This window comes from Nicotiana attenuata, chromosome 12 (assembly GCF_001879085.1).
Source record: "Nicotiana attenuata strain UT chromosome 12, NIATTr2, whole genome shotgun sequence".
Taxonomy (NCBI): Eukaryota; Viridiplantae; Streptophyta; class Magnoliopsida; order Solanales; family Solanaceae; genus Nicotiana; species Nicotiana attenuata.
This window is the reverse complement of record NC_032000.1, coordinates 9144131-9158190: the sequence shown is the minus strand read 5'-3', so window position 1 is coordinate 9158190 and position 14060 is coordinate 9144131. Positions and strand designations below refer to the sequence as shown.

Sequence of the window (14060 nt, the reverse complement as noted above, 5' to 3'; positions counted from 1 at the left end):
AATACCGGAATAACTAATTTAGGGATCATTAATCCTAGGATAACTTATTCCAACCAAATGATCCCTTCATAAAAAGGGAGAACTTATAATCGTAAAATAAAATAGATTACCTATATAAACCATAAAATATCTAGAGACCAATCAGGTTTTACGAAATTAAGCTAAATACAAATAATATTGCTATAAAGAAAAGAATAACTCTGCTTAAGTTAAACGCTTTATTATTGATCTAATATTCCAGATTTCAATAATCCAAAACAATGGGAACCCACCATATTATTCAAAATCTGTCACTGTCAAATTGCGTCTAAGATCCTCAAAAGATATCACAGAAAATATAAAAGAATAAATACGAGAAGTTTTCTTTAGACCGAAAAATAACTCTATATGACTCTATTTTATAATAGTAGAAAGGAACAAAAATATATTACAAGAACCAAAGTTTACAAAATTTTCTACACTTTTCAGTAAGGTGGTGAAGCAGTAGTAGTATGTGTAGAAGAAGAAGTCGCCGGAGAATTAGAATGTACGCCGCCGCCGTCACTATGGCTGCCGCTGCCGCGCTCGGAGGAGCGCGACGGCTTGTTATTGTGTTGCCTTTGTTTTAGGGTTCCACCTGATATATCATGGAGGGGACCCTTTGGTAAGGTGGCTATAGGTGCATAAATTCCATTAGAATTGGCAACTCCCGATGCTTCGCCGGAGGCCGATGGTGCTGCGGCGGCCATGGCGGAGTATTCTGGTGGAGGAACCCATATTCCTCCGACTACCACGAACTGTGGTGGTTGTTGGTGGTTGTTGTGAATTGATGAAGGGCTAGGTCTTCTTGTGTGCAATCGATATTTCTGTAACATAGGCAAAAGATGGTACTTAGGTCAGGTTTGACATCTTGGAACAATTATGTAAAAGATAAAATGATGTAATTGTAGTGAAAAATTAGTTACTATTATTATTCTAGTATTTATTATAGCAATTTATTTATAATTAACTTATAAGTTATAAATTGACTGTGCAAATATTTTGAGTCCTACCGATTGTATTCAATATTGATTGATATGCATAAAAATATGTTTCAATTTAATCAGTTTAAATTTCGCTCCCGTTTTGCCATATATTTTGGTTATTTTTTTCAATTTTTATTTTAAAATAATGTTTGTTCATAGATAATAATCAATTTGAAAAAAGAAAATTAAATTCCCAATAATTAGTTTAGGGCAGTTTTTGGGTGAAATTTTTTCTTCCACTCACAAAACTTCATTTTTTTCTCAAATAAAATGCATATCACAACACAAATTCAACTTTCAAAAATTAAAATCTCAACACAACTTCAAGAATTCTTTTTTCAAGTTTCAACCAAATCTATGTCCAAACACCAACTTCGACTTAGTACTACATAACTTGGAAAAAATGCATCATTAGAAGAAAGCATACTAAAACCAATTACTCTATACAGGGACGGAATCATAGGCAAGATTATGAGACAGGTAAATCTATGATCTCTTCGTAAAATTAAATATTTTATGTACATATTTTTTAAAATTAGAACAATATTAACGATTGGCACCCATACTGCAAGAAAGTGAAATGGTGCAATTAGTTGAAAATTAAGTTATTTACCAAGAGGATCAGGGATTCGCCCCGACTCTATATATTGGAACTCTGCTACATCATATATATTGCTTGATGTGGTATCCACATAAAATAAATAGTACAAACAATTATAGAAAGCTTGCTATATTTTACTAAAATTCAAGTAGCTTTTTGTTTTTAAGCTCAGCTAAAGATATACAGCTGCAGTTACCAAATTTTACTAAAAGCAAAAGTCATAGATTTTACAACAAAAAAGAAATTATTAATTAGTTTTGAAGTGAAAAAAAAATTATTGGAAATAAAGATGTAGTTATCCAAAAATCTGAGTCTATCCAAATAATACAAAGCAGACATGACCCTAATTCAAATTTCCACTAAAAAACAAAAAATAATATGGCACTTTCCAATTTTTGCTATATCAAAGTTTATCATGCTTCACGTTTGCCAAAGCAAAAGGAAATAAGTAGTACTCATCCGTTTCAATTTATGTGAAACTATTTCCTTTTTGGTCCGTTTCAAAAAGAATGAATCCTTTCTAAATTGAAAACAATTTAACTTAAACTTACAATTCTATCCTTAATGAGAAGCTTTTATAACCACACAAACACTCTGGCCCCTTTTTAACTTGTTTAGGACCACAAATTCTAAAAATCTTCATTATTTCTTAAACTCCGTGTCCACTCAAACAGGTTCACATAAATTAAAACGGAGGAAGTAATACTTTTAAAAAAAGAAAGGAGCCAAAAAATTATAAAACAAACCTGTAAATGACTTTTAACTTCATCATTAGTAAGTCCATCCACCTTCATTAATTCCCTAATTTGTTTTGGCGTAGCAACTGCAAATAATTTTCAACAAAAAATCACCATCATTAGTACAAATAATTAATGAATTAAAAGTAAAAACGAATATTTATTTTTTTAATTATTACCATGAGAACCACCGAGTTGTTGTAAGGCTTGTAAAAACCTTCTATGTAATTCAGGAGACCAACACCTTCTTTGTTTTCTTTTTTCATCTTTATCTTCTTTTTTATTTCCACTGCCGGTCTCCGCCGTGGAACTACCTGCCGCCGCCGTAACAACGGCTGACGTCGGCGGTTCCGTAGTGGCGGCAGCACTTTTCTCTTTCTTGAACGGATGAAAAGCTCCACCACTCCCATTTTTCTTCACCTCCACCACTGCCACCTTTTTAGGTGTTAATTCCTATAATAACCCCACAAAAAAAATTAGATAACAAAAATTAAATACCAAAATAGTAAGTACAAAATTTAGAAAGGAAAAATAAATTACCTCTTTTGGAGTAGGATCTGGGGTTTGATTATTATTCCAAAGCTGAACAGATCTAAGCCAATCAGATTTTTTACAACTTTTGTCACTGTTCTTGTTATCCTTAGAACAACTTGTATCACTAATATTATACGTCTTTGATTTATGAGAATCACGTTCATCTTCATCTTCATCTTCATGAGAAAATGTTCCTTTTAATGGAATAAATTCTTCTAAAATAGGAACATCACTAGATGTATGTTCCTCAGAACATTCAACATCAGATTGTGTATTAAGGTTGTACTCAGTTGTCGTACCAGATAATTGTTGCTTATATGTTTCAATAGCTGCTCAAACAAAACAAAAAAAAATTAATTAAAATTAAAAATTCACAAACAATGAATAAAATGGACAAATTAAAGAAATGGGGTTTTGTTGTTTTGCTTGAAATTAAACAAAATAGTGTTAGTTACGTACCTTGAGTAACAAGTTCAAGACAAAGAGGAAGTTCTCTTGAAAAAACTTGAATCTTGTTACGTTCTTGTTCTAAAGCATCAATATATTGTTGACATCTTTGCATTTTCTCTGTGTAATTATTTTCATGGTTATTGATCATCATATTTGGGAAGGAAAAGAAAAGAAAATTTTCTTTGAATTTTCCAGCTTTTGTGATATGATTGACCTAAGGATGAAAGTATGAAACTTTATTTTTTAGGCTAAGGCTTAATGTGGGAAGAGAAATGAGGGGACCAAGAGGCATTTAAATGAGGAAGATTATTTGTTTTGTATAATAAGCATAGAGAGATCCGGAATGAAAATTTAGAATAAAAGTATCTAAGTAGAATCACTAAAGGGAATAAACTTGGTACACTAGAAAAAATATATTAAAATTCTTATAATGGTTTGAAGTGTATATATATACATACACATACCTTAAGAATTTAGCTCCTGTTTAGCCATAAAATTTGGAAGTTTTTCTTTTTTTTAAAAAAAATTATTTTCGAATATATGTTTATTTATAGATTTAACCATGACAGATTCAGAAAATAAAATTTTCAAATCCCAAAAACAGCTTTAGAGTAGTTTTTGAAATTTTCTACCCACAAAACTCCAAATCTGTACAAGTAAAATGCATGTCAAAACGCATTTCAACTTTCAAATTTATTTTTCATCTCAACTTCAAAAATTCATTCTTTAAAGTTTCAACTAAATTTATGTCCAAACATTAACTTAATCAAATGGTAAAACCATAATGCGTGATATGTAGATTAGATGCATATTACAAGTTCGAACTACAAAAATTTGATAGTTTAGTGCCGAAAATTACACTACTAAAAAATCAGGTTTTAGCGACGGACAAATTCTGTAGCTAAACAGAAAAATCCGCCGCTAATATTATTTAGCGACGGATTATCAAAAAATTCTTGAAGCTACGAGCGACAGATTAGCGACGACGTTCGTAGCTAATTCCAGTATTTTTTGTAGTGTTAGAGGATCATATACAAAAAATATTGAATATATAACATATACAAGGCAAAAAAATAAATATCAAAACTCGATCTTATTGTCGTAATCGATTAGTTAATATAGTAGTTAACATTATTGTGAAACACAATAAAAATTAAATTACTTTGGTTCGAAGTATGTATTTATTTATATATAAATTATTCATTTAAGCTCAATAATTTAAGAGAATTAAAATTTCAAATTTATAAGCTTTAAATCTTTATTTGGCCTCAATATATGATATCTTTTCAAAAAAAGAAGAAAACAAAATGATTAATTTGTTTTTAGAAAGGTGGTGGGGTGGGGTGCGTGAGGGGTCGAGGTCGGGGCGTCGCGTACTGAACGAATCTTTGATGAGTTAGGTTTGTTTTTAGGCAGAGAGAAAAAGAGAGGTAAGTATTCTGTGAATATTCGAAAGAGTGATTCTTATTATAGTGTGGGCTGGCATTGACGTAACACATTACTATCAGATAAGATCAAAGACTTCACTATCCTTTCTTTTATTATTTTGCTCTTTTGTCCTCCAAGTTTAAAGAAATTCATTTATGATACCTCTTTTCTCACTTGGTGTATCAATGAATATAAATGTTGCATTCAATTTTTTCTGCTTGAATTATATACCTACTTTCATAGTTTTCAATGTACATATAAATACACATCTATACATATTTATGTTATGTTTTTATACTCACTATTACAATGTATTATTGAGTGCATATGTATTTTGTATTAGTTGATTTTCAATACTCCTATTTAGGGGTGTTCATAAAAACCCGAAAAACCGAACCGAACCGAAAACCAAACCAAACCGACAAAAAAAAAAACGATACTTTTTGGTTTGATTTGGTTTTGGTTTTGAATTTTAAAAACCGATCAAATTTGGTTTGGTTTTGGTTTTAATCAGAAAAAAACCAAAAAAAAAAAACCGAACCAAACCGACTATAGGAGTAGCTATTTCAAATTTATCATTACACCTATATATATGTATATTTTTATACAAAGTTTCAAATTTTTTATGGTAAATGTTAATAGTTTGCACTTTTAGTATAGTTCTTTACCTTTACATTATAGTTTGATTGGTAGTTTTCTTTTGTTAAGTGTAAGAATCCATTTCGTGTTAAAAATAATATATTTTTAGTTGAGTCCTTAAATTATTCATCACTATTTGATTCAATTATCATAAATATATCTTGGTAAATAATAGATTTCTCAAAGGGCAATTGATTTGATAGTGTTACGTTGAAAATGTGGTCGCCGAAATATGTGTTTGGTAGTGTATGTCTTATATTTAAGAAAAAACCGACAAATAACCGAAAAAACCGAAAAACCGACAAAACCCGACATAAACCGAATCGAGAAAAAATCGACTTAATTGGTTTGGTTTGGTTCTAATATTTGAAAAACCGACTTACTTGGTTTGGTTTCTTTTTAGGGAAAAACCGATCCAAACCGAACCATGAACACCCATACTCCTATTAGATTACTATCCGATTATAAGTAAAATTTGTTGAATCTCATTATGTAATTCTTTCAAAATGTTTGTTTATTTGTATATAACCTATCATTTTTATTATTATTTTGTGGGTGTTTGGACATGAGGATTGTAAAATTTCGAAAAAAAGTGAAAAAAATTTCAAGTGAAAATGGTATTAGAAAATTAGAGTTGTGTTTGGACATGAATATAATTTTGAGCACTTTTTGAATTTTTGTAAGTGATCTAAGTGAAAAATTTTAAAAACAGTTTTTTGGAGTTTTTCAAATTTTCGAAAAATCACAAAATTTATCTTCAAGTGAAATTAAAAAATTTATGGCCAAACAATGATTTCGAAAAAAGTGAAAATTTTCAAAAAAAAGTGAAAAATTTCATGGCCAAACGGGCTCTTTGTTTCACATGTTTTAACTTTTTATAAACCGATGAAGAAACTATATTGACTGTATATATTTTTGGTAAGAAAAGGTGCATGATTAATGTCAATGGCGGCTTTCCAGCCATGACCCCTTGGGCGCGCCCCGTGGCGTCCTAGCAAGCCTCCCAATGTCTAGTGCCACGGACGACCCCGTGGTCTTGGCCGGGCCAAGTGACAAGCGCGCAGGTGCCTCTGTCGCCCCACCGGTATCCCTCGCCAGCGCCAAGCCGCAGGCAGATGCCAACAGCGCCGCGCGCGCAGACCGTGATGCCAAAGACACTGCTGCTGACAACGGACCTGCTGCTGCCTTATAGAAAACTAAGTCATTTTCATTGTAAATATAGAGTAGTTTTATTTCATGTACTTCCATTATGTTTCTCTAGCTTAGTCAAGTCTAGTCTTGTAGCTTTGGATTATTTTTTTTAAGCATTATTAGGGGGGATCAAGCAATCAAACTTTCTAGCAAGCAATCAATTCTCTATACTGGTGTCTCTCCCCCTCGACACCGCGTTGCTTTTCTGTAATAGCTTTCATTAATGCAATCAAGCTTTCTTTCATTCTCAATTCTCATTTCTGTTCTCTCAATTGCTCTTGACAATGATTTTCCCGTACGGCACTGACAATCTAGTCTAGCATACGGAAGGGACCTCACTTGGCGGACCAGTAACTGCACTGACATCAGTTGCTTAGCCTTACGTCGCCCTTCCAAGGAATCTCAGGAAGACGCCGCGTAACATTAATCATGAACTCGCGCAAACAAATAGATTAACATATATGAATGACTCTTATGGAATCATGAAGCAACTAGGAACCTAAATCGTCAGAAGATTCGGCAAGAAAATGAATAACATAAAATTTGCTGAGATATTATCTTTCCAATGAACATAAGAGACCAAACTTTGATCAAACAAACTCATCGTTTGAACAATAATAAGATGAAACAAGCATTTTTTGTTTTTTAACCCCTCCCAAGTTAGGAGGATCTATAGTGTTTCTACACTTCTCCTCCAGTGTGACTCGAACCCAGGACCTAACAGTCGTGGGTGGACGTGCTTTTACCAACTGAGCAAGCCTCACTTATCATGAAACAAGCATTGAAGTCACACTTTTGCTTAATCATGTCGACAACCACCTTATTAACACATTCCACAAGCTTGATTCACTAACAAAATGCAAAATGGGTAAGAGTAGAGATGAGCCAAGATAGAGGGGCTTCAACAAGAAAGCATGGAAAAACTATGAGGTCAAAATGTGCACATATGAGGAACATGAAGGGTGCAAATGCAATTTACCTTTTCTCGTTTAAAGATATTTTTCTCTATCTAAACTAGAACTTTCTTTTGCTTGGAATATACTCCGTGTTTTGGCGTAGAAGAATCACGACAACATAATAAAACTTTAACGAATCTTCTCACAGCGCGTGAAACCACGCTCTATCTACCTCCGCGTATGGTTGATTCTGCCATTCAATGCTCACAAATGAACTTGGCTTTTCACTCTCTCAAAGGGCCAACAGAATCGTTTCTTGTGTGTCCCAAACGCATGCATAATGCGTGACAATAACGCACTATTGGTGATCTGACACAGTTGTCGCTTATTGGGTCCCATGTCTTTGGGGACCGCATTCACACGGTAGTTGTATCCGAATATTCTTTTTACCAAATTTAGAGTACTTGATAAGTCTCTGCTCCGTTGAAAAAAGAAAAAGAATAATAAGTAAAGAAGATAAGTCTATGCTCCTTTTTGGTATCCAACGGACAATTGGCATTTATATCTTGATTTTAATTCTGCAATACAGTAATATTTTCTAAGGGTGTTCCCAAAGGCCAAAACTGGCTCACCGAGAAGCAAATCGTGGAGCAACGATAAAGTTGTCTCCTTTGACTTATATATCACGAATATGAAGGGGCGACTCAATCATATTTGGAGCCTAAAGTTAAATTTTAATAAGAGACCTAAAAATTTGATTCAAAAATTTTAAGGTCATATGTTGCAAAACATTAAGCTTCACTTTTCGTCTTTGATCCACACTAACTTCTACTAATATTATTAAAGACTTATTTGTGGAGTTTAAAATTTTATTGCTTTATACTTTCAATATGATTTTCCCAACGTACTTGTGACGACGATTTAAGTGTTAGACTGGGTACACTATCTTTTTAAATATTTCATCGCTTAGTATAGAAGGAGAAAACAGTGAATACATACATTGTACTACTCCAAAGAATAGTATAGCTTGCGAACAAGATAGTCTATGTTATAACGTACCAAATTTAGATTATACAAATTACATGATGTATAAAATGCTCTTGAATTTATACCGAATAGTCTTTTTTGCACTTCCCATGGTATTTTTCCTTCATATTAGATCTCCAGGAAATGTTCTTCTGTACTCGAAAGACTATTTTTATTCCCGAGAGTAATACCCAACCGTCAGAATCATCACTAAAGCAAAAATTTCTTTTCCTTTTTTATACAAATGTTGTATTTTTTTCCATCAAAAGTACTCAATGCTCAAGGAAAAAAATAATTATTACTAGTAAAAAATGGGGCCTTCATAATTTTGGGGCCTAAGGCCTTTGCTTTAGCTGCCTTATGCTAAAGTCGACCCTGCGGATACGAGATGTAAAACCAGCCACTGATAGTTGTTACAATAGGATAAATTGCCTACATCACTCTTAAGATGCGGTTTTTTATCGAACCCTGTGTGAATGCGAAATACTTTGTACATCGAACGAACTTTTCCCCCCTGAAGCTGGCTCACCATGGTCAAGAACAACTTAGACCGAGGACTAGCCAATCTATGCATCAAAGTTGTTTGTTTTGGAAATAAATTACTACAATACAAGGTAAAGCGGTGTACAATAACCTTTGTAGTTCGGCTTTTTTCCAAATCCTGCGCATAACGATAGCTTAGTGCATCGGGCTGCCTTTTTTTTTTTAAATCGTAATAAGCATTACCATGCCAACAAGTTTGTTACTCGGTAACTAGTAGTATGTATATATGTTAGGTAAGAACTTATTGACCCACTTAATAAGTTTGGTACCAAGCCCTACACGTAGTTCATGAGCTTAAAAATCTATTAAACGGAGAATACTTGGTTTTTCTATGAAATTAATCAAAGTCAAATAAGATTAAAATTTCGGGCTAACTTTTTTCTGTAACTTTGTCTAATATCTACACATTTCTAAGGAGTAGTTGTTAAGAAATTCTTTTTAAGATATATCTTGAGACAGTTGGTTGAAAGATAACATTGTTCAAATAGAAATTTATCAACAAGATTGGGATATATATTCTCCTATTATTTAAGTAGCATTTTTATTTTCAATAGTAAATAAATGTACGATCGAATGGCATTTCGACAACCACCTCTCACCAAAGTATCCTTGTGTTAGCATATTTAGTCGATGAGAATGGACCATTATAGCTAGATTTTGCACTTACAATATATTAGAAAGTATATAACCGTACCCTTAAAAATAAAAAATGGTTGAAAATCAAATTTCCCTCAAGCTGGTAAAAAAGAAAATAACATATTCCCTTATGTTTATACCATTGATTGATTAGTTTACAGAAGCATTCCTATCCTTCGCCAATAATAATAAATAGTTACTCCTAGAAGCAATGGCGGATCTAGAGCACAAGCTATGAGTTTACAGAAATTACTTTAGAATCTTAATTATGGCGACACTTAATTACTTTGACAACTAATGATAGAATAATAGTTCATTGAACAAATTACTTTGTGAGTATTTAGCTCCACTCTAAATTTAATTATATGTAACGTTAGTATCTGCACTCTAAAATTTTCCCCCAAAAAAATAAAATACTAAAAAACTTAATTTAATTTATTCCCAAAGAAAATTACATAACAAAAGAAGCAAATGCACCATTAAAGGTTGCGGTTGAGTGGTTAAGTACTCTTTAATAGTTAATGAGAGATTTCAGGTTTGTGTCCAAGATATGAAGTCGTCTTTGATAGAGAGCACTTTACCTCCTAATATGAAATTTTTTGGCGCGAATTTGAATTATTCAGACTTAATGATAACAAACGGGTGTGACACAAAAAAAATATAAAAGAAGCAAATGCCAAAGAACTTTTGCTGCTGGTTTCACGAAAGGGTGTTCTATATTAGATAGTGGCAGACTGGCACTATCTCCTGCTCACACCTACAATGGAGAATCTTTATTTCTGTCTTATTTCTTTTATTTTAGAGGCTAAATTAATGATTTTTTTTATATATATTAGGGACAACCATTTTAGGAAATGGCCGATGTAAGGCCATAGATCATCAAAAGCCAAAAAGAAGCACAATTGTGGAAAGACGTTTCATAAGAAGGCACTTTGCTTCCTCATGCACAAGCTATAATAATATGCCTTAATATTAGTGACCCCAAAAAGGAGAGATATTCTGTTTTTAAATAATATAAAGGTCCTTTCATGTGAATGTGTGGTTGGGTCTTTAATTTTGTAAACAGTTGACATATTTAATTTCCCTCTTTTTGGTTATCTTATACTAGTAGGAGTATTAATTGAGCTTTTTTATAACAGTAACAATGACAAGATACTAAAAAATATCAAAGCAAAAAGATAATAAAAAAATAACAGATAGTAATAGCAATATAAGAATAAGAAAAATGCCAGACTAACACTAATATTATCATTATGGGAAAGAAAAAGAAAAACGCTCGACTACCTCTAACCTTCTATCCTAATTCTCGACCTTCACATCTCTTATCAAGAGTCATATCCTTTGTAAGAAGTAACACTATATACGGTCGAAATCGAGCTCGTCTATTACATGACAGATCGTGCTCGGAACCTGAGGGATTGGAGATCGACCGCGAGTCCCACCGGGCCAGAACCCAAGATCAGGATGTCTGTCCTCAAGAACAATGACTTCGTGATCCCGGACTCGACCCTGACCCCGAACGAGCTCGAGAAAACATTGTCAATGGATGACCGAAATAACAGAAGGCCGAAAATACCCGTGATCGATCGGATATCACGGCAGGAATCTTGGCACGTATCAATAAGGAACCGAAAAATCAACAAATCAGAAGATTTTTTACCTTTTATAGAGTTGTACCTAATATAGGACATCTCTACTTTATAAAGAGGGTCTGATTACTTGTAAAAAATTTCACTTGCGTGTTGTGTTCCACTTCTCGGAAAACGGCATGCAATCTGCTGGGATCAGGTCCGAGGTCCCCACTAGAACAAAACGGCCTAGCCAGTCTCGATCCCGATCTTCGTTGATGCTCGAGAAAGGGGCTTTACTAGCCCGACGAGCGAGTTTGATCAGTCCCTCCGAAAGAGTCAGGGACTGTATAGGCGCATGAGGTGGTCGACGGTGAACACGCATCCATCGATTTTGCTCACGAAGAACCGGAAGAGGATCACGATCCTCCAGAAGGAAGGGTGAATTTCACCGAGGCATACCTCGTATCTTTTGTAGAAATGGATGATAAACCGGATCCAATGGGCCCAACATAAAGGGATAAGTGTAACCACTTAAGTATCCCTCCACGTGGGTGGTGATATCTTCCTCGGTTCCGGGAACCACCACGTGCTTATCAACCCGGTTGCAATCCTTTTTTATCGTGAGGAGAATTTCTTCAGTGATCGAGCAGATGTACCTGGATACCTTCTCACATCGGCCGGGTATGGAGGGCGGTTTATCAATCTTGAAATCGGCGGCAACCAAGCACCCACCTGGTATGAACGTGCCCAAGGGGGGCTACGCTTCTGGTTCCTCGGTAGCAGTACGCAGAATAGTCTCCTCGCCGGCCGACCGTGATGTAGAAGCAATTTCTTTCTGGGGAATGGTTTTTGAAGTCTTCGCCATTTTTTTTAAAATAAAGGAAAAAATAAGAGGAGGAAGTTAGAGCAGTACGCTTGACGATTTGGGGTAGAGACAAGCAAAATTCTTCACAAAGGGTCTCAAGAAATCAGAGTATCAGTGCTAGAAAATAGAGAAATTTCTAAGAAGCGAGGGTAGAGAGTTTGGAAATAAAGTTTGAATGAATGAAGAAGGGGTTATTTATAGCTTTCAAACGACGGTTCAAATCTAGGGGTGGCCGACCAGCAACTGACAGACATTTAATGACATGACTGACCAGACGTTTCGTTCATTTTGTCATTTCTGACACAGAGTATCGAGGTAAAAATTGAAAGCTCATATCGTTTCTCGTCGTTACTCTCCGAAAAACGAGGGGACTATATGTATACGGTCGAAATCGGGCTCGTCCGTTACATGACAGATCAGGCTCAGAACCTGAGGGATTGGAGATCGACCCCGAGTCCCACCGGCCAGAACCCAAGATCAGGATGTCCGTCCTCAAGAACAATGAGTTCGTGATCCCGGACTCGACCCTGACCCCGAACGAGCTCGAGGAAACATTGTCAACGGAAGACCGAAATACCCGTGACTGGTCGGATATCACGGCGGGAAACTCGGCACGTATCAATAAGGAATCAGCAAATCAGCAAATCAGGAGATCTTTTACCTTTTATAGGGTTGTACCTAATATAGGACTCCCCTACTATACAAAAAGAGGGTCTGATTACTTGTAAAAAATATGGTAACAAGCATCTCAAAGCAATATAATATTATTTCCTTTCTGTATGCTACTGTTCCTCTGTATCTTGATATCGTTTGAATTGCATCCAGTTCAAGTGTGATTGACTTGCCAAGGCTGTAACTGTCAAGTTGTGCGGTTTGAATCTACTTCATCATTGGTTATTTTAGTCGTATTTTTAATTTATCGCTTTGTGTTAATTTAGTCCACGTATCCTTAAAACCACTTACAAATTCAATTGTTATCCGATTTTGAGGATAAACATACACCATTTCTTGCCTAATCACCTCTCTCCAACACTATCATATTACTTGGAAAATAACTCTAAATAAACGTTTGTTAAAAAATAAGGATTAATAATCTAAAAAATAAGAGGTTAAAACATGTTAGATTAAGATACACCGATAGTGCAATTCTTTTTACAGTATCAGAGTGTATAATTAAGTTAAATCCTCAAAAAAAAAAGGTAGTATGTCCTCTTTCCTATAGGTCACAAATTGAACCGTTAGAAAATGTTTGTCTTTTTAATTTAATGAAGGTCCAGATTCCAGCATAACTTTGAATAGCCAAATGGAGATAATGTTAGGTAAGTATCATAGTCAATGCATGGCCATAAATTATTCCAGAGTTTTAATTGGAATTCACTATATTTTCAATAAGTTTCTTACTGTATTAGTTACTCTAGTGTGATGCAAAAGTACCAGCTTAATTGACATAAAAGGGATGAAACCCTCTTTCCTTTTCGGTGTCTAGATCTAAACCCTCTCCAACCAAAGAATATAGATCAGATCACTAGACAAGAAACTCATATATAGACATAATTTAACATTATGACTCTTGACTTTTGAGCAATTTTCTAATATGAATCATGTTATTTGTGCATACAAAGATATATCTTGAAGGGAGCCTTACTAATAATAAAGTTGTGTCCTTGTAACCAATAGACCATGGGTTCGAGTCACGGAAGCAGTCACTAATACTTGCGTTAAAATAGGCTATACACTTTTTAAGATGCGACCATTCCCCATACCCTGTGTAAATACTGGATGCTTGCCTTTTTTATACAATGAGATATCTCATGGAAATTTTTGGGAAGTTTTATCTCGTAGACGTTATTCTTCCTCCTCCTTGTATGACTGATCTCTTATCAATGTCGAAAAGCTACATCTTTTCAAAAGGAAAACGAACTTTTTGTTTATTTTATTG

The 14060-nt window shown here is 34.4% G+C and overlaps 1 protein-coding gene across 1 annotated transcript; it reads right to left on the bottom strand.

Moving 5' to 3' along the window:
* Positions 205 to 3698, bottom strand: LOC109235261 (myb family transcription factor EFM-like). The gene is made up of 5 exons (XM_019401305.1): positions 3336 to 3698; positions 2883 to 3205; positions 2522 to 2795; positions 2352 to 2428; positions 205 to 845 (listed from the first exon to the last, which is right to left on the bottom strand). Exons 1-5 carry the CDS (start codon positions 3475 to 3477, stop codon positions 465 to 467), a joined length of 1197 nt encoding a protein of 398 aa, XP_019256850.1. The 5' UTR covers positions 3478 to 3698; the 3' UTR covers positions 205 to 464.